Raw genomic sequence first — 23,185 nt, 5'->3', positions numbered from 1 at the left:
GATTGAAAAAGCAAAAAGAGTAAATCGCTCCAGGCGGACTAACTATTGATGCAAACTCCTCCCTTGTCATCAGCATTACTCTGCCGGGGCCCCCGCTCATCTTTGGACTGTCGTCAGCACTCCATCCTTGTGGACGCCAGCCAACAGCATCACCCCCCCCCTCACACCCACCCTCCGACCGATCAATAGGCACCGGCGGCTAGCTTTGTCCCCCTTTGCTCCCCCTCGCCCCCACTCTTCGTCTCCAACTCCGACACTATAAAGACTGCTGTGTTGTGCCGCTGCTGCATAGTGATTAGCCATTAGCCCGGCGCCGGTGTGTGAATTAGCGAAAGCTGTGTCCGCGTTGAAGGACGAGGATTCGCACGCACATCAGAGACCAACGCCGGACAGACAGGAAGCTCGTCTGGCGGCAAAATAAAGAAACACGGCACGAGCCGTAATTCATGCACTCAAATACATAACGTAAACACAAAAATATGCTTTATGTTTTTTTTTAAGGCTTTGCTACACATCTTAAAATGAATCCTGGAGCTCCTGGGAGACTATGGGCACAAAATGGCGGAAATATCTCATCTATCTCACTTGCTTGCTTCACCTTTCATGGAAGTAAACAATCAGTTTTGGGGGGGAAAAAAACATGTCAGGCTTCACTACACATCTCAAAATGAGTCCTGGAGCTTCCGAGATGCTGTTGATTGGCACCAAATGTTGCATCTCCTCACTTGTTTCCTTCACTTATTAAACAAGAGACAATGAACTTTGTAGTTCCAGGTGATGAAGGGGCAAAAAAAAGCTAAAAAGGCTTTGCTACACATCTTAAAATGAATCCTAGAACTCCTGGGAGACTATGGGCACAAAATGGCGGAAATATCTCATCTATCTCGCTTGCTTGCTTCACCTTTCATGGAAGTAAACAATCAGTTTTGGGGGGGGGAAACATGTCAGGCTTCACTACACATCTCAAAATGAGTCCTGGCTCTTCCCAGATGCTGTTGATTGGCACCAAATGTTGCATCTCCTCACTTGTTTCCTTCACTTATTAAACAAGAAACAATGAACTTTAAAGTTCCAGGTGATGAAGGGTGAAAAAAGAGCTAAAAAGGCTTTGCTACACATCTTAAAATGAATCCTGGAGCTCCTGGGAGACTACGGGCACAAAATGGCGGAAATATCTCATCTATCTCACTTGCTTGCTTCACCTTTCATGGAAGTAAACAATCAGTTTTGGAGAAAAAAAAACTTGTTAGGCTTCACTACACATCTCAAAATGAGTCCTGGAGCTTCCGAGATGCTGTCGATTGGCACCAAATGTTGCATCTCCTCACTTGTTTCCTTCACTTATTAAATACGATACAATTAACTTTAAAGCTCCAGGTGATGAAGGGGAAAAAAAGAGCTAAAAAGGCTTTGCTACACATCTTAAAATGAATTGTTAAGCTCTATAGAGGCTGATTATGGGCACTAAATAAGGGAGGGCAGAATCTTGTATCCATCACTTTACTTTAGACAAAAGAGGCAGTCAATCTCAGTTTTTAAGTTCCGGGTATATAAAAAAAAGGCTTCACTACACATCTAAAAATGAAAGCTTTCACTTCCAGAACAGCAAATAGAAAACAAAAAGTAAAGTAAATGCAATTAAGGGCACACAAAAATACATTTTATGGATTTTCTAAATGCATAAAACAATAATTTCTAGCTTTAATGAAGCCTTATTGGCAATAATTGGCAATATTTTCCAAACTGCTGGCACTCGCAAGTTTTTTGGCCCCATGGCAGGTTATTTATCAGTCAGCTTTAATTGGGCACTGCATTCTATGGTATGACACCATTCATTTTAGTTTGTTATGTGCAATATTGTACAATAAAACAGGATTTCTGTCAAAAACCGAAGCATACCAAAACAAACGTGAACAAGCCTTTTAGAGTCTCTAAATTAGCATTTAGAGCATCTTAATGGTTTTTAATACTTCTTTTTACACATAAGTCAGTTATGCATATCTGTCAGTGTAGTAACTACTTATATTATTTTACATAACAGGGCTGAAATGTTCCGTGTTTGACCTCCACTGTACTACTTTTGCAACCTTGGCTCTTGACGTGCTTGACACGAACGGCACTCGTGCATCCGCACCCTCACTTGGGAGGAACCACCAAAGAACCCGCAAGCGTCTTTCTCAACCCCAACACGACAAGACAGGGGGGGTGGGGGGGGGGGTCAATGCCATGCAGTGAGACCTTGGTGCGTACAATCAAGACCCTCCCTCTTCTGCATGATGACATTGTCCATCACTCTGCTGTCAAAGTGCTGACATGCAGTGCATACCCCCCCCCACCCCCACTCATCCTCCAATACCTGCACCTCATCAGCAGGATGTATTGCACGCCCTTGACAAACTGCAAGTGCAATCCCTCTACTACAAAAAAATGTCTATTTATCATAACAAGCATGCCATAAGAGTACCTTGCATATCCTTTTGTGACCCCCCCTCTAACTTTAAAACATGACAACTTCACTTCCGGCAAGGTTATATTCAGCCAGACAACAGCACTTTTTTGCAGATAAGTGATGAATCCAGACGCACACTGGATGCTGGAGAACATTAATACACCCAAAATGCTTCCACCGTGCATGTGCATGTTCAAGTGCGTGCAACCGACACGGTGCACGTCCCACACACACTCATCACATCACAAGAGAAACGAATGCAATGACTTACCTAAATGAGATCCAGACCACCGTCACAGCCACCGGCGTCTTCCTCGTTTCGCCTTCCGTCCCCGGTGCACCTTTTCTGGGCTCAGTTGGCTCGGGAACCGCGAGTCCGGTCGCCGCGTCCTGCTTCCAGAGTTGCAGGGAGGGGAGCGTGCATTTGCCGGCGGCGTTAAAGAGGCTGATGCATCCGCAGGGAGGATGTGTAACCAAGGGAGAACCAGCTTCCTTCTTCAGCGGGGAGGAGTGGAGGTGAGAGGGCAAGGGAAAGAGCGGAGAAGCACTGCGGCGACTGTGGGAGCGACGGCACCGGAAAGGAGGCAGACAGACAGCCGCTCTGCCCTCTCGTTCTGCCACGCGCTCTTCTCATTGGGGCGCTCGCGCATTACGCACGCCCTTTACCATCATGTGGTGGGGAGCGTCCTCTGCTGGCTAGCTTTCATACAGCATGTTGAATGTTTCTTTCTTGTAAACTTGTTTTGTTTACTTGTTACTTTCGTGCTAGGTAGTCAAGCTAGCGACATTCAGGTTTCCTTTCAGCCGTTCACTAACGCAGGTGATGCAAATGATTAATTAGAGGTTAAGAGCTCATTAATTAAATCACCTGCCGGGTGCAGAGAAGACCTGCAGTGTGTCGGCCCTCCATTGGCTCACGTGTGCTAATCAGACAAAACGACCAACAGCACCCTCTATGGAATGTTTCTGGGGATGCATGCATTTTTGTGACACCACCACTAGAGGGTGCTAAATAGCTACAGTTTGACTCCAAGTGCCAGAAAGGCTACAAAGTAACGTCAAATTCGGTTACAATGTATTTTAAAGTAAATTTTAGGTGAGGAAATTAAATCCTCATAGAACTTGGCCGTGTTTTTTTAAAGAAATCATCATATATTGTCAAAAGAAACAATGGATGAGTAAAAAAAAACTAACATTGAGCAAAATATTAATTGTATTTATTGTCAAACAATAAAATGAAATACAGCACAAAATAAGCTCTTAGATGTCGAATATCTAAATACTTTTTATACCTTTTTATATACTTTTTATACCTGACTGCTGTGCCCTGCCCCGCCCCGCTTTTACTCATGTTTTAACTGTGTATAAACAAATGAATGTTGTATTTTAACATATCTTTTACACTGTTTACTTGTTTTTACTCTATTTTTCTCTAAAGTGTGTTTGAGTATTTTGAAAAGCGCTATACAAATAAAATTTATTATTATTATTATTATTATTATTATAAATATCTAAATCTTTAGCTATACCAAAGCCAGATTATGGGGCAAAAAACCTGTTAAATTGACCATGAAATTTTTTTTTCAATATTATTAACCCCCTGTTGAAAATTAGGCAAATATTACAATATTAGCATTACAGCTTCACTTGTTCTTGGCTTGTGAAAATAAATTAGCACTGTTTCGTGGTTGAATATGGCCTATTATTAATAGAAACTATGCATTTTAAAGCAAATTTTACATATTATTGGCTTAAATTAGGCATTTTCCAGCATAAAAATGGCTAAATGTATGAAAATACAAATACAAGGCATTCAGAAGATGCATTCAAAGATGTAATATGTAGTGTTCTATACTGGTCACTAGGTGTCAGTGGTGAAACAGAGACAAAACGATATTACAAAAAACTTTCTGTCTTATTTATGTGTCTTATTTTCTCTTATTATGTCTACTATATTGGTAGGAGCGTAAATGTGACTATAGGGGTGTTATTGACGTCTAGAGGCCTCTAATGTTTAAAAAAACGCAATTAGAACATTGTAAACAAGTTTTCAAGTAAATAAATAAAGCGGAATTAACCATGATGACTAATCGACGAACAAGATCATACATTTGTCCGCAGGTTAAATAATTTCTCGAAAATCTATGTCAACAATAAGGTCTAATTGGATAAGGTCTGAATGACTATGATATGTAGGGATGTTTCATCACTTGATGTATTTCTGTGCCATTTAAAAAAAAAAAAGCCGCCTATTCATTATCCGATGTCACGCACGGGCTTCTCTTTGCAAGGCTTCTATCAGCAGTTTCATCATCAACAAGCACCAGCAACCCGTGTGCCGTGACACTTCTCATTTGACACGTCATGGCGGACGCTGACAGGAGCTTCTTGTTTATCATTTTGTGACACACGCTAACTTTACAGCAAATAATACAACAAAACGGAACATCCCAGAATTGAACAGTTAGGTATAGGAGACTGGGCCGCATCAGGTTTTCCAAAAAAAAACAAAAAAAACGCATTTATTAAAAACAAAAACATTAAAAAAAAACTTCGCTTTGGTTCCAATTTTCTACAAGAAAAGCTCTGATAAAACATTCCACTGTTCTTAAATATATTACTTTTTATTTTTCTACACAAAATAAGATGAAAAATAAATAAACAAATCAAGAATATACAAAATCAATCAATCAGTCATAAATATAATAATAATAATAAAACAACAAATAATAAAAACTTAAGAAACCACATATAGTTGGTGGGTAGACAAATTATTTTTTTCAGATTAAAATGAACAAAGCATTATTAGAGCCCTGTAGACATGACAAAACACGACTATAGTCACATTTATACTCTTTTTTTATTTACAACATATTGTGCAACTGCAGGGTCTTGAGACACATGCTAACTCACAAACTAGAGAGCCAGCGACCTAAACGGTAGCCTTCAAGTTATTTCCTTTAAACTTTAATCGCCAAAAACTTACCACTTCCACACGGCTAGGGAGGATAACTATTTAAGTTTAAAGGAAATAACTTGAAGGGTACCGTTTAGGTCAGGGGTCTCAAACTCAATTCACTTGGGGAGCCACTGGACCTCGGGTCTGGGTGAGACTGGGCCGCATCAGGTTTAAATAGCCAAAAACTTACCACTTCCACACGGATAGGGAGGATAACTATTAAAAGTTATTTAACCTTTAACATGAACATTAATCAAACGTAATAATTTTTTCTGGGTACATGATACCATACAGCATCCATATTAAACTTGCGCAGGCCACACTAACATTAAACTTTCATATCAAGGCGGGGGCCTCAAACTAGTGTCCTGCAGGCCACATTTGGCCCGTGGGCCGCGTGTTTGAGACCCCTGCCCTAGACCTTACCGAGACCTCAAATCTGGCTTGATCCGCCGTCCAAATCCTCCGCTTCCTCTGCAAAAATGCCACATAATTACAATTTATGCACTTTTAAAAGTTGACACAAATTATTATATAACACTTTTCCAACATTTTATCATTATAATCTTAATGACAGACACTTAATGTCTTATAGCACTGATGATATAAAACCAACCAGACATGTTCCTTAACAGTATTTTATTCTTCTAGTAGTGTTACAAAAAGTCGTATCCCCATTCATAAAGTGTGTTGCAACACCACTTGACTTAAGGGAAGTAAAGTAGCTTTCACTTACGCGTATTACGCAACCAACAATTCCGGGATGTGCCTTGAAAGTCCCGCCCTTGTGTCTGGAACCTGTGCAGTAACACAGCATCATGCATTTATAACTAATAAAGTATAACTAATAGTAATCATTTAGGTTAAGGTGTCTATTTGGGAAAATGGTTTTCAATTTGACCACTAGATGGCACTACTTCTTCTCCCATTCAAAGCATGCAGTGCATGAAAATCTGCCAATCATTTTGCATTTCACAGCCTGTTTATAATAATAATAATAACAATAATAATATAGGACACGGTGGTTGAGTGGTTAGCATATTGGCCACAGATTGGGAAGATCTGGGTTCGTTCTCCGTTTGGGCATCTCTGTGTGGAGTTTGCATGTTCTCCCCGTGAGTATAGGTTTTCTCCGGGTATTCCGGTTTCCTCCCACATTCCAAAAACATACACGTTATTTATTTCATCAAATCACGCGTGATGCTCTGTGTGTGTTCTTATACTTTCCACATAGTTTGAAAGTGAATCACCATATCATATTTTCTCAAAACAACGTTGGCAGTGAGTCACCACAGGTTTGTGTGTGTTTGGCTATCACCATGGCAACACTTATGTTTGCATCATGGACGCAAACTGTAGGAGTGCTTCCAAACCTGAACATGATTAGTGAATTTCCACAAAGTGTGGTTCCTTATTTATAAATGGAATATTTTTGGAGTTCAACCACAGCAAACCTGTTTAAAACCTTCTAAATTTCAACATTTTCAACATTATTAGAGCCCTGTAGACACGAACTAACACCCCTATAGTCACCTTTCCACTTCTATTAACCAATATAGTAGTCATAATACCAGAAAATAAGACGTAATATAGCTTCACGTCACATTATCACCAAGTATTGTCTCATAAATGGAACATTACTGACAACTACTGACCGGTGTAGAATACTACTGAGTACTACTAATACTAATGAGTCTTCTGAATGCCTTATATTTGTATTTTTAGTTCATTTAGCCATGTTTATGTTTGAAAATGCTTCGGTCATAGTCAACCACGGAACAATGCTGATTTATTCATATAGGCCATATTTTGTGAAGTGAAACCGAAAAATAATATATTATTATAATTTATTATTATAAAAATAAATATATACATCCAATCAGCTCCACCTCCACCACATAATAATACAATATTATTATAATTAGTATTATATTATTATAATATTGTTATATTATTATTACTATAATAAATTATTATTATAAAATAAATATATACATCCACCAATCAGCTCCACCACATAATAATAAAATAATGTATTATTATAATTCTTTTATTATTATTTATTATTTAATTAAATATATACATCCACCAATCAGCTCCACCACATAATAATAAAATAATGTATTATTATAATTCTTTTATTATTATTATTTATTATTTAAATAAATATATACATCCACCAATCAGCTCCACCACATAATAATAAAATAATGTATTATTATAATTCTTTTATTATTATTATTTATTATTTAAATAAATATATACATCCACCAATCAGCTCCACCACATAATAATAAAATAATGTATTATTATAATTATTTTATTATTATTATTATTTATTATTTAAATAAATATATACATCCACCAATCAGCTCCACCACATAATAATAAAATAATGTATTATTATAATTATTTTATTATTATTATTATTTATTATTTAAATAAATATATACATCCACCAATCAGCTCCACCACATAATAATAAAATAATGTATTATTATAATTATTTTATTATTATTTATTATTATTTAAATAAATATATACATCCACCAATCAGCTCCACCACATAATAATAAAATAATGTATTATTATAATTATTTTATTATTATTTATTATTATTTAAATAAATATATACATCCACCAATCAGCTCCACCACATAATAATAAAATAATGTATTATTATACTTATTATTTTATTATTATTATAATTTAGTATTATTATAAAAATAAATATATACATCCACCAATCAGCGGCACCACATTATTTAGGATGGGAGGGGGTTCACAATATTTTAGATAGGTTTCAGCCCCCCCCCCCAGAAAAAAACAGGCCTAAAGACTCCACTGGTGCTGCTGCAGTCTGACTTCCTGGTTCCTGTCTGCTCGTGCCACGCTGCATGTTCTGCCTAGCAACAGGTGACGGTGGAAATATTGTAATCAGGAAGAGAATAAAGTGGGTATTAATTGTACCCAATAAAGTGGATGTGTTACATATCGCGAGGGGGGGGGATTAAAGTCCAGATAATGAAACGGGGGAGAAAAATTAAAGTGCGGAAGTTATTTAAAAAAAAAACATGCCCGCACTGTTGATCTGTTGTGTGTTGCGCAGTGGGGAAGAAGTTGGAGGTGGGAGAGTCCGTGGACTGCAGCAGACAGCAGAACCCCCACTGGAGGAACAACACTGACATGTGGACCGCATCTCCCACGCAATAAGCGACCACATGAATGAAGAATGACAAATGGTAAGTCAGCAAAGACGAGTGGGACTCACCGAGGTTGGAATGGTTTTAAAGCCACGAATCGAAGCCGAACTTTCCGGGAGGCTCCTTCCTTACTTGCTTGCTTCCTTCCTTCCCTCCTTGCCTCCACTGAGCAGTCTCTTCTAAACCAGGACAATTCCTCCTTTATAACTTCCCATCGAACACTCAGAAGGAAAGTGAAATTAAGTGTGGATTTTAGGTGGAAGGCTTAAAGTTAAATCTCGTTTTGAATCATCCAGATTCGTCAAGTCACGACTGGCATTTTGCTCCACGCACGCTGCTAGAATAAGACCTTGCTGAGTGCACGGTGCATTTTTGGTTGTTTTAAGTGGAAAAATGCATGTTACGTGGGGTTTTTTGGTCTGCAGTGCAGTACCTAGTAATAATATTCCACTGTTAAACTATTTATATAACATGTCTTCAACTTGTACTATTCCATATAACTTTTTTTATATGTTATTATAAATAGAAACTAAGAAGAAGTTTGTATTTTGGGGCATTTGTGATCCACGGCACATTCTAAAAATATAATTTACACGAATAAAGTCGAAAAATAAAGAGAAAAAATGTATAATCTCACAAAAAAAGTTGGACAATATGACAATAATATCATATCATGAGGGGAAATGTCATTTTAGTAGAATAAAGTTGAAATATTGAATGTAATTTGAGACTCAAAACAAGAAAAAAAAGTTGTAATTTTTGGAAAATTAGGTAAAGTTGGGTCAAGTCTTTTTTAAATAATTAATAATAAAATTAATAATAAGAATTAAATATTTAAATCATTTTAGCTACATATATAAGTATATGCTGCAATACTGTATACATAGCAATGATGCATATGTAAAGATGTAATTTTTGGAAAATTAGGTAGTTAGGTCATGTTTTTTTAATAATTATTAAAATTAATAATAATAATGAAATACTTAAATCATTTTATCTACATACATAAGTATATGCTGCAATACTATATGTATATAATGCATATAATACTGTATACATAGTAATGATGCATATGTAAAGCTGTCATTTTTGGAAAATTAGGTCAAGTTATGTAATGTTTTTTTTAATAATTAATTAATATTAATAATAAAATTAATAATTAAATATTTAAATCATTTTAGCTACATATACATGTATATGCTGCAATACTATTTGTTTATAATACATATAATACTGTATACATAGCAATGATGCATATATAAAGCTGTAATTTTTGGAAAATTAGGTAAAGTTAGGTCATGTTTTTTTAAATAATTAATAATAATAAAATTAATAATTAAATATTTAAATCATTTTAGCTACATATATAAGTATATGCTGCAATACTATATGTATATAATACTGTATACATAGCAATGGTGCATATATAAAGCTGTATTTTTTTGGAAAATTAGGTTGGAGAAACATTAATATTACAGGAATATATAGTCAAAATATTACAGGACTTTATGAAGATTATTTTAGAATAAAGCTGAAATATTTTGAATTTGTTGTTTAAAAAAAACAGCAAATAAAGTTGATACTAATAATGTGCTTTCTCGCCTACGGCACCACCCTGTGGCAAAGTTGCATACTTTCATTTTTTACTATGTGAACCTCGCTGGGAAACTTTTGGACAGTTTAGTGATTAAAACAGTCATAGTTATGAACATAATATATATGTATATGGAAAAATTATTATTACTTGATGACTATGTGTTACCTTTCTTCTTCTGTTTCCCCGCAAGCCTCTTTTCTGCATCAGTCACCTGCTTCTTCTGCTTCTACCCCTGGCCTTGAGCGTTCTCCCCCAGGCCCTGAGCTGCGGCAGCCAAAGGCCTCTTGCAGAACTTGGAGAAGATTACGCAGGAGTGGTGCAAACAGATCTGGACAACGCAGTGAGTCAGACATGCACAATACGATATTTTACGATATTTTTGTACATGTAAAATGTACAGTGAAAGCGCTGAAACATTTAGTAATACGGCTGCTTTTCATGTTGTCATAACAAGAAAGAAAGAATCGCCATCCTGCAGCAAAACACATCCTGCCCCGAGTTGAGACAAAGGCCGCGGAGCTGCTCGCCAACAGACAGCACAGTGAGTCACGACTCTTGTCTAGCACTCGTGCATGGTACAGCGCACCTGTAATAATTGTAAAACAAACCACATACCTTGCAGGGTGCATCACCATCCTCAGCATGTGTCTGTTCTGCAGGGTTTGGTCAGCACCATATTCAATCTAACCTGCCAAATGGCGGGTATAAGGCTTTCCGTCACACACCGACTGGCAACGTCTGTCCTCAACTCCCTAGGATGCACTTGTTCTTTGAAGCTGGTGAGTCCACATGTACTTCAACATGACGTATCCCTGCCACACTTCTTCATGCTTGTGGACTGTTGTAAAAATACAAGTTGTAATGTGATGGGGAAAAGGTCGAAGGTCAATTCTGTCCCTTAACGGGGCCATGACATAATTTCTACGTGTTGATTTCATTCATTTTCTACCGCTTATCCTCACAAGAGTCGCGGAGGGTGCTGGAGCCTATCCCAGCTGTCTTCTTGGGGCGAGAGGCGGGGTACACCCTGGACTGGTGGCCAGCCAATCACAGGGCACATATAGACAAACAACCATTCACATTCACATTCATACCTATGAACAATTAATCTAGCATGTTTTTGGAATGTGGGACCTTTCTAAACATTATTAGAGACTTCTAGACATGAAATAGCACCCCTATAATCACCTTTAAACTTCATTCCTTCATTCATTTTCTACCGCTTATCCTCACGAGGGTCGCAGGGGGTGCTGGAGCCTATCCCAGATGTCTTCGAGCGAGAGGCGGGGTACACCCTGGACTGGTTGCCTGCCAGCCAATCACAGGGCACATATAGACAAACAACCATTCACACTCACATTCATACCGATGGACAATTAATCTAGCATGTTTTTGGAATGTGGGACCTTTCTAAACATTATTAGAGACCTCTAGACATGAAATAGCACCCCTATAATCACCTTTAAACTTCTGTTACCCAATATAGTTGATATAGACAGTTGTACGCTTCATTCATTCATTCATTTTCTATCGCTTATCCTCACGAGGGTCGCGGGGGTACTGGAGCCTATCCCAGCTGTCTTCGAGCAAGAGGCGGGGTACACCCTGGACTGGTGGCCAGCCAGCCAATCACAGGGCACATATAGACAAACAACCATTCACACTCACATTCATACCGATGGACAATTAATCTAGCATGTTTTTGGAATGTGGGACCTTTATAAACATTATTAGAGACCTCTAGACATGAAATAGCACCCCTATAACCGCGTTTAAACTTTTGTTACCCAATATAGTTGATATAGACAGTTGTACGCTTCATTCATTCATTCATTCATTTTCTACAAAAGTCGCGGGGGTGCTGGAGCCTATCCCAGCTGTCTTCAAGCGAGAGGCGGGGTACACCGCGGACTGGTTGCCAGCCAGCCAATCGCAGGGCACATATAGACAAACATTCATACCTGTGGACAATTTGGAGCCGCCAATTAACCGAGCATGTTTTTGGAATGGGGAGAAAACCCATGCATGCACGGGGAGAAGAGGGTGGAATTGAACTCGTGCCAACCACTTGACCGCCGTGCAGCCCTCATCGGATTCATTCCTCTTAAAAATTTAAAGTTTTACTATAACATTGTGTTTGAGTAACGCATTCATTGGAGCGCTGCAATGATGTCAGCCACCCTCTGGGATTTTTTTTTTGCTTCTAGTCCTCTGGCTCCCTCTGGTGGACAGAGGCAACATTACATTGCATGTTTTCATCAGATTCATTCCCCTGTATCGTTTCCCTGAGACAAATGTTGAGTAATTTACTCAAAGCAAAAGTATTAAGACAGCCGACATTCTGTATTTTGTCTGCCCTCCAGACTGAAGAACCCAAAGTGAAGATAGAGAGGAGGAGAGCAACCACAAACAACCGCAAGAAGCAGAGAAAAAGGCACAGGGAGTCCGAAAAACTTTGCAAGGTCACTGCCATCCTACGCAGCATGACCAGGTGCTACCAGATGCTGAGTTCTCGATTAGGGGACACCTGATTGCGACCCAAATCGGGTTTATTTTTGACATCTGCACCCAATACTTCTGCAATCCTTCCTTTGGATGACCAAAAAGGAAGCTCCTGCTTCATTTAAGCTAATCTGTCAAATGCCATTTTCTCTTTCTTGAAGCTTTTTTTTTTTGGCTACTGACGCTTCCGATAAGCTTACAAGCCGGACGGGGCAACTAGCTGAGAAGTTCCACGGTCAAGCAGAACGAAGTGGAATCGAATCGAGTCTTGAAACGAGTCAATACACAGTAAGAAAAAAGAAGCTTTACTGTAGTTGACGGGAAACTATCAAGCTTACATTTACACTTATTCATCTGTTATGAACTTTTACTTTAGTATTATCACAACTACTTTTGCTTTGTGTCTAGTGGGAGTATTGGATGACGCGACGGAGCGATATGATTGAGGTTTTAAAAGCTCCATTTGCTACAGATGGCTGAGTTCAGCACACAGACCAGATTATGTTCAGGGTCACTACCGGGAAAGCTCTCATGTTTGATGAATGACTCCGGCTGTAATTGCTAAAGTAATGTAGCTTTGGGAGGTTACAATGCAAGTGTGTACTCGTGTGTACTCCAAATATATTTATATGACGGACCCTTCAATGGACATACTGACAAAAGTTGTAGTCTGCATAAGGATTTATTCATGGAGGCTATACATTGCATTAGGGGCCCAACAATACACACTTTTGTTGTCCGAAGTTGTTTTTTTTGTTTTTTTTTCATAAAATAAAAGTATGCAGTCGGCTGTTCAATGCTAATACCAGCCTTGTTTCATGAAAGCAGCAAACTGAACCTAAATAGAGTATGTGCCTGTTAGATTTGCCTTTAAAAGTCAACCACAGCAGCAAAACATTAAAAAAAATTAACTCATTCATAATGTTAGTGATGGTTTTGATCCTTCCCTCATAAGAACTTTGAAGGATTTCACCCAAAAAGTTCTACTAACTGGTTCCAGAACCGATTGTGATGAGTGAGTTTCCACCAAGTAGTATTTCTTATTTATAAATGGAATATTTTCATAGTTAAGAGCATAGAAAACCTGTTTAATATTATTAGAGTCCTCTAGGTTCAAAATAACACCCCTATAGTCACATTTACACTCATATTATTCAATATAATAGACATTATAAGAGAAAATAAACCATTGAAGACATAAATAAGACAGGTACTAATGTGTTCCAGTCCTACAGAGTTGAGCTTTAGCTTGGTGTGGGTTACGGTCACAACAGTACCCCCCCTTTAGGGAATATTGTGCCTGACATCATTCAAATCTGCAATAAAAGTCTGTTGTTTTGTCAGTCTGGTGCTTGTGTGTCTCACTGAACATTACAGTAACATTAATAACACCTAGTGATCAGTGTAGAATATCATCACGATGTCTTTGAATGCATCTTACTTTATCTTTGTATTTTATTTAAAAAAAAAAAACTATGCCTATGTTTTTAAAAGAAACAATGAGCCTTTTGGAGGTAGTTATACATAAACCAGCAGGTTTACAGTCAGACACTCTCGTGACCTGGTGACACAGAAATCTACTGTGGGGGGTGGGGGGGGGGTGTCATACTGATATACTGCAAGTCAAGAAAAACTTTCTAAAAACAAGCGACTATACAAAATAAAAACATAAATACAAGCGTAAATGTGACTATAGGGGTGTTAGTTCATGTTAGAGGGCTCTAATAATGTTAAAAACCACATGTTTGCGCTCGGATTACAAAAATAATAAATTTATAAATGGTACTGCGATAAACAAAGTGTACTGCACACACAGAGATGTAGTATTTTTGTACCATTTCCTGCCAAATACTCAGGTTTAATGCAGTATATCACCCAGATTACTTTCAGTCTCTGAATACCACAAAAATATAGGGCTCGGCAAATAAAAACAAAATATACAATGCAGTCATTTCTCATTCGGTAAAACAAGACGGAATGGAGTAGTGGGAATAAGAAAAGGGAATATATGGGATTCTGGGAATGCTACATTGGTTGGGATATGTCAGGACAGTCACAATTGTGAAACAATTGAGATTTTTTTTTTATCTCCTAAGTTTTCATTAAAAAAAAAAAAGAAATAAAAAAAACAGACATTTTTTCAGTAGTGAATCGTATTGCACTTGGAAAGGAACAAATTCTGCTACGAGGAAATGGAGACGCCGTTTTCCGGCATGCTCGGCTGAAGATTGAGCCACAGGGGGGTGAGTGAAATAACACCCACTTCTGTACAGATTCATGCCACACTTAACTTTCATTTTTCACCTTTTCAAAACAAGCTCAGATCAGAGCTCATTCCTTCCATAACACATCTCTGCTATCCGCTCCCTATTTTTTATCCTTTTTTTTTTTTTTTACCTGATAACCAAACCCTTTTTGCATCAATAATGTGACTCAAACATCAAGTGGATAACCTTTAACTTTAACAAATATGAGATTCTCCTGGGAGGGCGGAGGGGGGGTTGTTTTGTCTCACAAAGTTGAACGCTGTAACCTGCATTGGGTTCAAGCTCCTAAGCCAGGGGTGGGCAAACTACGGCCCGAGGGCCACATCCGGCCCGCCAAGTGTTTTAATACGGCCCGCCCAATCTTTCCTAAGTATTTCATTTAAACTCAACATACAACCTGGCATCATGGCCTGAGCCAACCTTTTGATGGTTTTATCAATTTCGCTTTTTGACATGGTCTGTTGTTTACAAAGTGCTCCTGAAAAAAGGGACACAAGCACATAATAATAATAATTATTATTAGATTATTATAATTATTATTACAACTATTATGATTATTATAATTATTATATTAATGCAAATTATTACATTATTATATATAATATTATTGTTATATTTGCATATTTTACATAATAATAATATAATAATTATAATTTTAATTTTATTGTAATAATTATAATATTTTATTATTTTTCAAATATTTAAATATAAATATAAAATAATAAATAATAATAGCAGATTGCATGACAATTTTACAGATACAATAATACCAGGTGGACTGTTACGTGTAAAATATATAGCCCCCCCCCCCCGTAAATTTTGTCATATCAATGCGGCCCGCAAGTCAAAAAGTTTGCCCACCCCTGTCCTAAGCTAATGCGGCTAAAAAGCATCGATTCATAGCTTTCAATTGCCAACATAACACGTGGGCTTGAAATGGCAAGTGAAAACATAAATAGGAATCAAACATTTCTTAAATACACAGCCTCCTGATGCCGCACTCGCAGCAGAATTTGGCCGATTCTATCGGGTACCTGGTACCGCAGGAGTGACAAAACTTGGTCTTTATTTCGCCGTTGCCGACATTGTCCCCGCTGTCCATGTCATTCCTGAAAATAAATAGTGACACACGGCCAGATTAGAAGCGACCTTTGTGTGTTGGTATGACTTGAAATCAAAACGTGTGGATTATTAACCAGTTCATTTATGGGAGGAAAAGTAAAAGCAGCTTGTGCTGCGTGCATGGTTGCTCTATGTATAAATACAAATGAAAGGTAATATTTAAACATAGAAATATGTATAGAATCATATTTTTTTATTATTGTTAGATGTTATGTGTTTACATGTCAGGACTTCCACGAATAGGAAAGCACTGCAGATGCAATGACCGACTTCACCACAAGAGGTCAGGATAATTTAGGGTGTGATTTGCTCTCCTGGGCGGCACGGCGGTCGAGTGGTTAGTGCGCAGACCTCACAGCGAGGAGACAAGGGTTCAATTCCACCCTCGGGCATCTCTGTGTGGAGTTTGCATGTTCTCCCCGTGCTTGCGTGGGTTTTCTCCGGGTACTCCGGTTTCCTCCCACATTCCAAAAACATGCTAGGTTAATTAGCGACTCCAAATTGTCCATAGGTATGAATGTGAGTGTGAATGGTTGTTTGTCTATATGTGCCCTGTGATTGGTTGGCCACCAGTCCAGGGTGTACCCCGCCTCCCGCCCAAAGACAGCTGGGATAGGCTCCAGCACCCCCCGCGACCCTCGTGAGGAAAAAGCGGTAGAAAATGAATGAATGAATTTGCTCTCCTTTCAGTCGAACTGACAAATAATGTCTTCCAGGGAGGGGGGGGGGTTGGCGTACCTCATTATGTAAGCGTCTTCTTGTTTCTTCTTGTTGAGCGGCCCTCTTCCGGCTGGAGTGTTCCTCACAGAACCGTACCCGGAGCTCACTGCTCGGCTCTTCATTCCCACACTGACACGTAGATAAATAGTGAAGATGCTATCCATTAGGCTACATTTAAGAGTGTGTGTTTGCTCACCCATACCCAGGACTTGTGAGCCCAGACGTGTTAGTCCTCATCGGAGGTGCCGACGAGGTCTTATTGGAAGGGACCCCTTGAATAATAGTATAGACTCAATGCAAAGCGTGCCGTTTGAAACTGAGGAAAATATGCCGTATGAACTCTACTACTGAAGTGTTACCAGTCGTCTGGCCAAGACCTGATCGCTGAGGTAGGCGGGAGGAGGCCGAGGGGATGGTTGACGCTGCAGAGCTGGTCTTCTTGACAGGAGCTGGGGGCTTGTACTGCGGATTAAGGCGGGTGGGGGGGATAGTCAGTCAATCGCCACGTTCACATGAGGAGGAAAGCAATGGTATACATGGAAAGGAATATTCCAATCGCGTGTTTACATGCGCCACTATAATCAACCAGAATAGTCAATGGGGCATCCGCAGTATAGTGTAAACACCAACATCACGTGATACCGACTTCCTCAAGTTTTTCTTTCAGTTGTTGCAATAACTTCCGTAAAGAACTAAATCTGAAACACTTCTATGCGAGGACTACGTTAAAAAGCCATAGCATATCAGTATGTGGAATCAAACTATGGGATGGATTGAGTAAGGAAGTCAAACAATGCACAACGATGAGCCAATTCAAGAAACAATACAAGCAGTTGATGTTTTGCTAAATACAAGGATGAAGAGTCTTGAACCAGTCATGATGTGCTATATATATCACTATATTGACACTTACTATGGTACCCATTATGGCATTGGATGCTCATATCACCTTGTACTTTAGTACGTGACAAAAAAAATTATAATTTATTTTTTTTAATTGAAAAAAAATGTAATAATTAAAATTAATTAATTAAGTAAAAAAATACAATAAAACTAAAATAAAAAAATAAAAAATATTAATAAAATAAAAAATAAAACTTAAATTACATTCTAGAAAGCAGGACGTGAACAAATGTAACAGTTACTAATTGCAAAAGTACCAGATGGAGGGGTAGGATTTAATAAGCTTTGCTTCTTCCTACTCCTTTTGGACATGTGGAAGTGTGAACTGATTATGGGATGCATTCAATTGTAAATTGATGCATGTCCAAATGAAATTAAACCAAATTTTGTTTGAATCAAAAACAAACTTTCCGCAGCAGTCCAGTGCCGATTGCTCGCCTCCATTTTTAAAAATCGAAATACGTCTCGAGCTGCGTGATGCTGATTATATATTCATTCGCATTGGCACTTTTCGGAATGAGGTGTACACAAAGGTTCAATTTTTTCAATTTGAGCAAATAACCCGAATGGAATTGGAATATTTGGGTCCATGTATACGTGGCTAATGTAATGGTGCATGAGTGCTGCCAGCATTAGGGAGCTGCGGCTCATTAAGGGTACTGTAATGTATCGCCACATCAGAATTTTTAGTAACAAAAAAGTAGAAATATTCCAATAAGGAATGCTACTTTGTGGAAATTCCCTTATCGCTGTTAACTGTGATAAATGAGGGATGACTACATTGCTATAAAGACACAAATGCAACTAGAGACAGTTCCAATGACCAATACCTGTGTGCGAAGAGGTTTCTTGGCATCACTCGACTTGTTCTTGATGGCCATCCGGGCCGCCTGATCCTGACAGAACTTAATGTGGCCTTGGGCGGCGCTTTCGTTGAACCTCCGCTGGCAGTACGGACACTGAATAAGATCTGGGGAGGCACGTGATAGGAGATCAAGAAATTACTGGAATTTTTTTTTTATATATACTAATATAGCTGACCTGGGTCATACGTAGGAGGCGGAGGTGGCGGCAAAGGCGCACCGTCCTTCATGGCCTTCATGCTGGCCTTGGAAGCCTTGATGGCTGCGATGAAGTCATCGTGTTTCTTGCGCCAGTTGGACGCCTTTTTAGGGGGCTCCGCCTGGGGTGGAGGATATGCAGCAGAGAGGATATTTTGACCAACACGCCTGGAAACATCATAAACATCACGTAGGGGTCTTAACTAAAATGGAACTATGACTCAATGAAAAAACAATAGCAGATCAAATCGAATGCCTTCTAATGACCGTCCAATCCAGCAACCGTCCATGTTAATTTTTAATAAGCACATGCATCTGTTACCAATTTAGAAGGAAAGAATTAGAAGGATACAGCCAAGTGTAAAGCAGTTGCTTGAATCACAGCACAGTTAGGAAGTCCAGCTCAAGATGAGTGATTGTCATTTTGGAAAAAAAAACAAAAAAAAACCACAACAGCAAAACAAAATCAACTTACTTTCTGAGAAGAAGATGAACTTTGTGACTGAAATATAAAATAGTTGGATTTGTTCTAGCAAAACTACATTTTATTTTCATTGGCAGACATTTTGTATTACTATAAATGTGGGGGTGCAATAAACCTGCAATAAATGTCTGTTAATCTAGTGATCAAGTTTGGTGCTTGTGTGTCTCACTGAACATTACAGCCATTTCGGCAAAAATTAATGGGCCATATTTACCTATTCATTCATATATTTTCATATTATAACCGTAATGAGTGTGTAGCTGCAAAATTGAAAATGTAAAATGGCAACCCGAGTCGCCCTTTCCTTGTTTTTGTGATCTTACCTTAGGTTTGAGGGGTTTGAGTGTGGGGATGTCGGTTCCCTGTGCTCGTTGCCTGCTGGAGTCAAAAACCTTCCTTCTTTTCGCTGCTGACTTTTGGCAGATTTTGGAATGCTTCTCCTAAGAGACAAAAAAAATAAGAGGAATATTTTTATCTTGCAGCATTTATGTGACTGACTGTGTTTATGGTGTATACATAAACCAGCAAGTTTATGTATTATAGTCAGACACTCTTGTGACCTGGTGACACAGAAAGGGGGAAAAAAGTCTTGTACTGATACTGCACTCGCGTATTTTTATGCCAATTCTGCCAAATTAAGAAAAACTTTCTACAAACAAGCAACTATACAAAATAAAAACATAAATACAAGTGTAAACATGACTATAGGGGTGTTAGTTCATGTTAGAGGGCTCTAATAATGTTAAAAAACCACATGTTGTTTATGCTCGGATTACAAAAATAAGATGAATTTTGATCTTGCAGCATGTAAGTGACTGACGTGTTTATGGTGTTACAATTTGGAACTGGTTTTAGCTTCAGGAGCAAGGGGGGACCCAATTGGGGGAACCAATCTTGCCCCGGGGACCGTGACTTAAATCTTTTTTATTTATTTTTTTTTTTAGATGTGCTGTCTCAAAAAAATGGAGTCAATGTGGTGCCTCAGTCACTATCATTGCTGTGTGTGTTGGGTTTGCGTGTGTTGGCGTTACCAGGACTTTCGGGAAGAACATTCTTTTGCAGGTGTTACACTGTGATAGATCTCCAACAGGAGGAGTTTCCTCATCTGTGAAGGAATGCAAGATTGTATTTAGTACATTAAAACATTTTACTCATAAATCAAAGAGCATGCCACTGACAATGCTAAAAACTCTGCTACATGTTAGAGATATGACAGCATTACAAACAGGTCAACATCAGCAAGCATCTGCTTTATGGTATACACCGGTATCACGTGATCAAACAGTTCCTGGATGATAACGACCCATTATGTGCATTAAACAGTATAGCATAGTGTGGTTTCAGAGAACCTTGTCAGGGGCTCGGGTCGTACATAACGACGATTTAAAGCCATTTATGTGTCTACAATATGAATTCGTTAGCAATGTATGCTAACTCCCCCATTACAAACACAACGGTACCGCCCTTTATGGTAGCTAGCTTGAGACGCCAAACGTTACCTAGCATGGCAGGGGCTACAAAAGACCCAAACAATAAGAGGTCGCTGTCAAAAAAAACTGGCAGTGAATGACTCCCACAACAATTGACAACTAAACAATGTGCCTGTGCGTAAATGTCACACATAAAGGCACAACAAACACAGTTATTTGACTTACCTTCGAAATTGTCCATCATTTAATGTTTGGTTATGGTCAGCTGTATAAGAGAATGGATAATCGCCGGATGAAGCAAGAAAAATAACGTACAAGTACTTCCGGTTTTGCCAAAAGGCACCGGAAATAGATTGCTTTGTCTTAAAACAATACAAATATACAGCAAGGCTTGGGGGGAAACTATAATAGTTTCGCTAACAATACATGCTCCATCAACATTATGTATGATATTATTGTCAAAACGTACATTCTTTAGTATAATTGTTTAAGGGGCCATTGCTGGAAATGCAGCGGATCCCCGATTGCTCGCCATTCAGCACTCATGGGCCAACACATTGGCAGATCTTGAGTAAAAAACAATATTTTCTCTGAAAATAAGCTGTATACTGTAAATTTGTAATTAATTACTTTTAATGTATTGTCATATTTGGTTGGTTGCTAATGGACTTCGTTTCTTTGATAGCTTAATATGGATTCAATTAATTAAAAACTACGAATGGTGAAAGGTTTATGTCGTATATTATGTCCCACTTTTGGTATTTCCCTGTCAGAGGTCCACTATTAATCACATAAATAAAAAAAGCTTCGACGTGGATAATTAAGGGAAACTATCTTGACTCAAGTGATCTTTGGCTACCAATAGCAACTGGCCTGTGTTATGCACTGAACATGTCAACATCTGAGCATCCTATTGGTTGTTAATGTTGATGTAATGTGCACACTGACCAGCAGATGGGGCGTGGGAGGAAACTTCTGTTTCTAATCTGGATTATCAAAATAATATTTATATTTCCTGCACCAATGCATATGTGTGTGCCATTATTACTTGCGTAATGTCCACAGTATTCCTCAAAACTGTCCTTGTATTGTTTACTCGGAAAACTAAAACGCTCATAAAGCCAACATTGTGTCTCTGTACGCCATATTGAGACCATATGTGCCTTCTGAATGGAGTAAGAGACAAGCAGATGGTATGAGAAAAAGCCTCGTGGGCATAACAATAGGATCGCTGTTCTACCTCCCTCACTTGTTAAACGTTATTTTGAAAAGCCAACCGGAAACACTTGTATTCTCCAATCGCTACCTTGACACGAGTGATCCTATTTTGAGAGCGCGACGAGAAATGCCCAAGCAGGCTTCCACCTGATGTAGTTGACCCCTTCTTGTGATTATTTAGGAGCCTTTTATACTTCAACAGGTAAGGAATAACAATTGTGGGGTGTTTTTTTTGTGACAAATTAATGCAATGTAAGCAATGTGTTTTATTTTATCGGGGAGGGCCTATTCCAGAGACGTGCACATCGCTTTATTGTTACAATCCGTTTGTGCGCGATTTGCGTAAATTGCACGTACATATTCATATTTTATTGTCAACTCTGGGATTTTTTTTAATATTTGACCACCTTTGTGCAAAACAATATGCACTGCAACGCCCCTTTTCTGCTTGATGGCAAAATATTGAAATATTGTTCTTCTTAATCTGCAATACTAGGCAGATTATATATGGAATTATGGCAAGATTGTCATTCAATAAAGTCTAATACAATGGAAAAGTACTATGTTTTTAATATTAATAACCATGATTCGTGGTAGCATGACAATAACAATAATAGCTTTATTCACACATGAATGCACCTCACAAATACAAAAAATATAATTTATTTAGTTAGGGACATATACACTTTATACATGCTTAGTTAAATTATAAACAATGTCTTTAATTATAGTGATGTCACTATTATAATTAAAAAAAAATTGTACTATAGCTTTAAAAAACATTTTTAGTCTATTAGCTTGTCCCAAGTAACTAAATATGGTTCCCGTAAGGATGAGATGGAATAGAAACGGGCCCAACATCACCTCCCAAAGTTATTCCGGATGAATGAATAGACTTCCTGCCACTGTTTTATGTTCTATTTGCACTTCCTGTACTCGGAAGAGTGCATGTCCCGATACTTTTGTCTTCCTGCCTCATTTTTTTCCAGTGTGTGTTACCACAAGGCGAAAGGCAGGCGACATCACGAGTGCGAGTGTGTTTAAATTATGAAAAGTTCCAAATGAATATTGCATAGCGAGGCTTAAAACATCCCGGTGTATCCTCCTCGTGTGTACATGGGAGAGGCGGTAATCGTGGGCCTTTTTCCTTGGCTGAGGTCAACAACATCTGTGGGGGGTCTTGCCCATGTTGACACCATTCGGAGCAGCTGCACGCTCACTCACATGGGATCTAAAAATAGCCAGCGGTTGCTGGTTGGCACCATGCTCC

At 38.5% G+C, this 23,185-nt stretch overlaps 3 protein-coding genes and 1 long non-coding RNA gene across 10 annotated transcripts in view; 1 reads left to right on the top strand and 3 right to left on the bottom strand.

Annotated features, from left to right (window-relative positions):
- Positions 1–3,252, bottom strand: part of ctnnd2a (catenin (cadherin-associated protein), delta 2a) — a 259,425-nt gene extending 256,173 nt beyond the window's left edge. For all 5 annotated transcript variants that reach the window (XM_058060561.2, XM_058060564.2, XM_058060562.2 and 2 more), the window contains exon 1: positions 2,721–3,252. The gene's annotated coding sequence lies outside the window, so the exon portion shown is untranslated. The remainder of the gene's footprint in view (positions 1–2,720) is intronic.
- Positions 3,253–5,122: 1,870 nt separating this feature from the next.
- LOC144898496 (uncharacterized) lies at positions 5,123–10,584 on the bottom strand. Its single transcript, XR_013627374.1, has 4 exons — positions 10,374–10,584; positions 8,680–8,790; positions 6,145–6,206; positions 5,123–5,882 (listed from the first exon to the last, which is right to left on the bottom strand). It is a non-coding gene; the product is annotated as an uncharacterized LOC144898496 (long non-coding RNA).
- Positions 8,507–14,024, top strand: LOC144898495 (uncharacterized). 2 transcript variants are annotated; one of them, XM_078790593.1, is made up of 5 exons: positions 8,507–8,650; positions 10,399–10,548; positions 10,667–10,749; positions 10,868–10,987; positions 12,572–14,024. In XM_078790593.1, the coding sequence occupies exons 1-5, from the start codon at positions 8,641–8,643 to the stop codon at positions 12,737–12,739; spliced, it is 531 nt and encodes a 176-aa protein (XP_078646719.1). In that variant the 5' UTR covers positions 8,507–8,640; the 3' UTR covers positions 12,740–14,024. The 2 variants fall into 2 exon arrangements, with proteins under 2 accessions (XP_078646719.1, XP_078646720.1); XM_078790594.1 differs by having other exon boundaries at positions 10,663–10,749.
- Positions 14,025–14,173: 149 nt separating this feature from the next.
- Positions 14,174–20,996, bottom strand: zc2hc1a (zinc finger, C2HC-type containing 1A). 2 transcript variants are annotated; one of them, XM_058060671.2, is made up of 10 exons: positions 20,923–20,996; positions 20,299–20,372; positions 19,591–19,707; positions 19,259–19,285; positions 18,764–18,905; positions 18,553–18,692; positions 17,179–17,281; positions 17,016–17,091; positions 16,838–16,948; positions 14,174–16,086 (listed from the first exon to the last, which is right to left on the bottom strand). In XM_058060671.2, the coding sequence occupies exons 1-10, from the start codon at positions 20,939–20,941 to the stop codon at positions 15,951–15,953; spliced, it is 945 nt and encodes a 314-aa protein (XP_057916654.2). In that variant the 5' UTR covers positions 20,942–20,996; the 3' UTR covers positions 14,174–15,950. The 2 variants fall into 2 exon arrangements, with proteins under 2 accessions (XP_057916654.2, XP_057916655.2); XM_058060672.2 differs by lacking the exon at positions 19,259–19,285.
- Between the last annotated feature and the right edge of the window lie 2,189 nt (positions 20,997–23,185).

The sequence above is a fragment of the Doryrhamphus excisus genome, linkage group LG5, assembly GCF_037039965.1.
Source record: "Doryrhamphus excisus strain RoL-2023G ecotype Guam linkage group LG5, RoL_Dexc_Guam_v1.1, whole genome shotgun sequence".
Lineage (NCBI taxonomy): Eukaryota > Metazoa > Chordata > Actinopteri > Syngnathiformes > Syngnathidae > Doryrhamphus > Doryrhamphus excisus.
The sequence above is the reverse complement of the archived record's forward strand: the minus strand, read 5'-3'. Positions and strand labels throughout refer to the sequence as shown.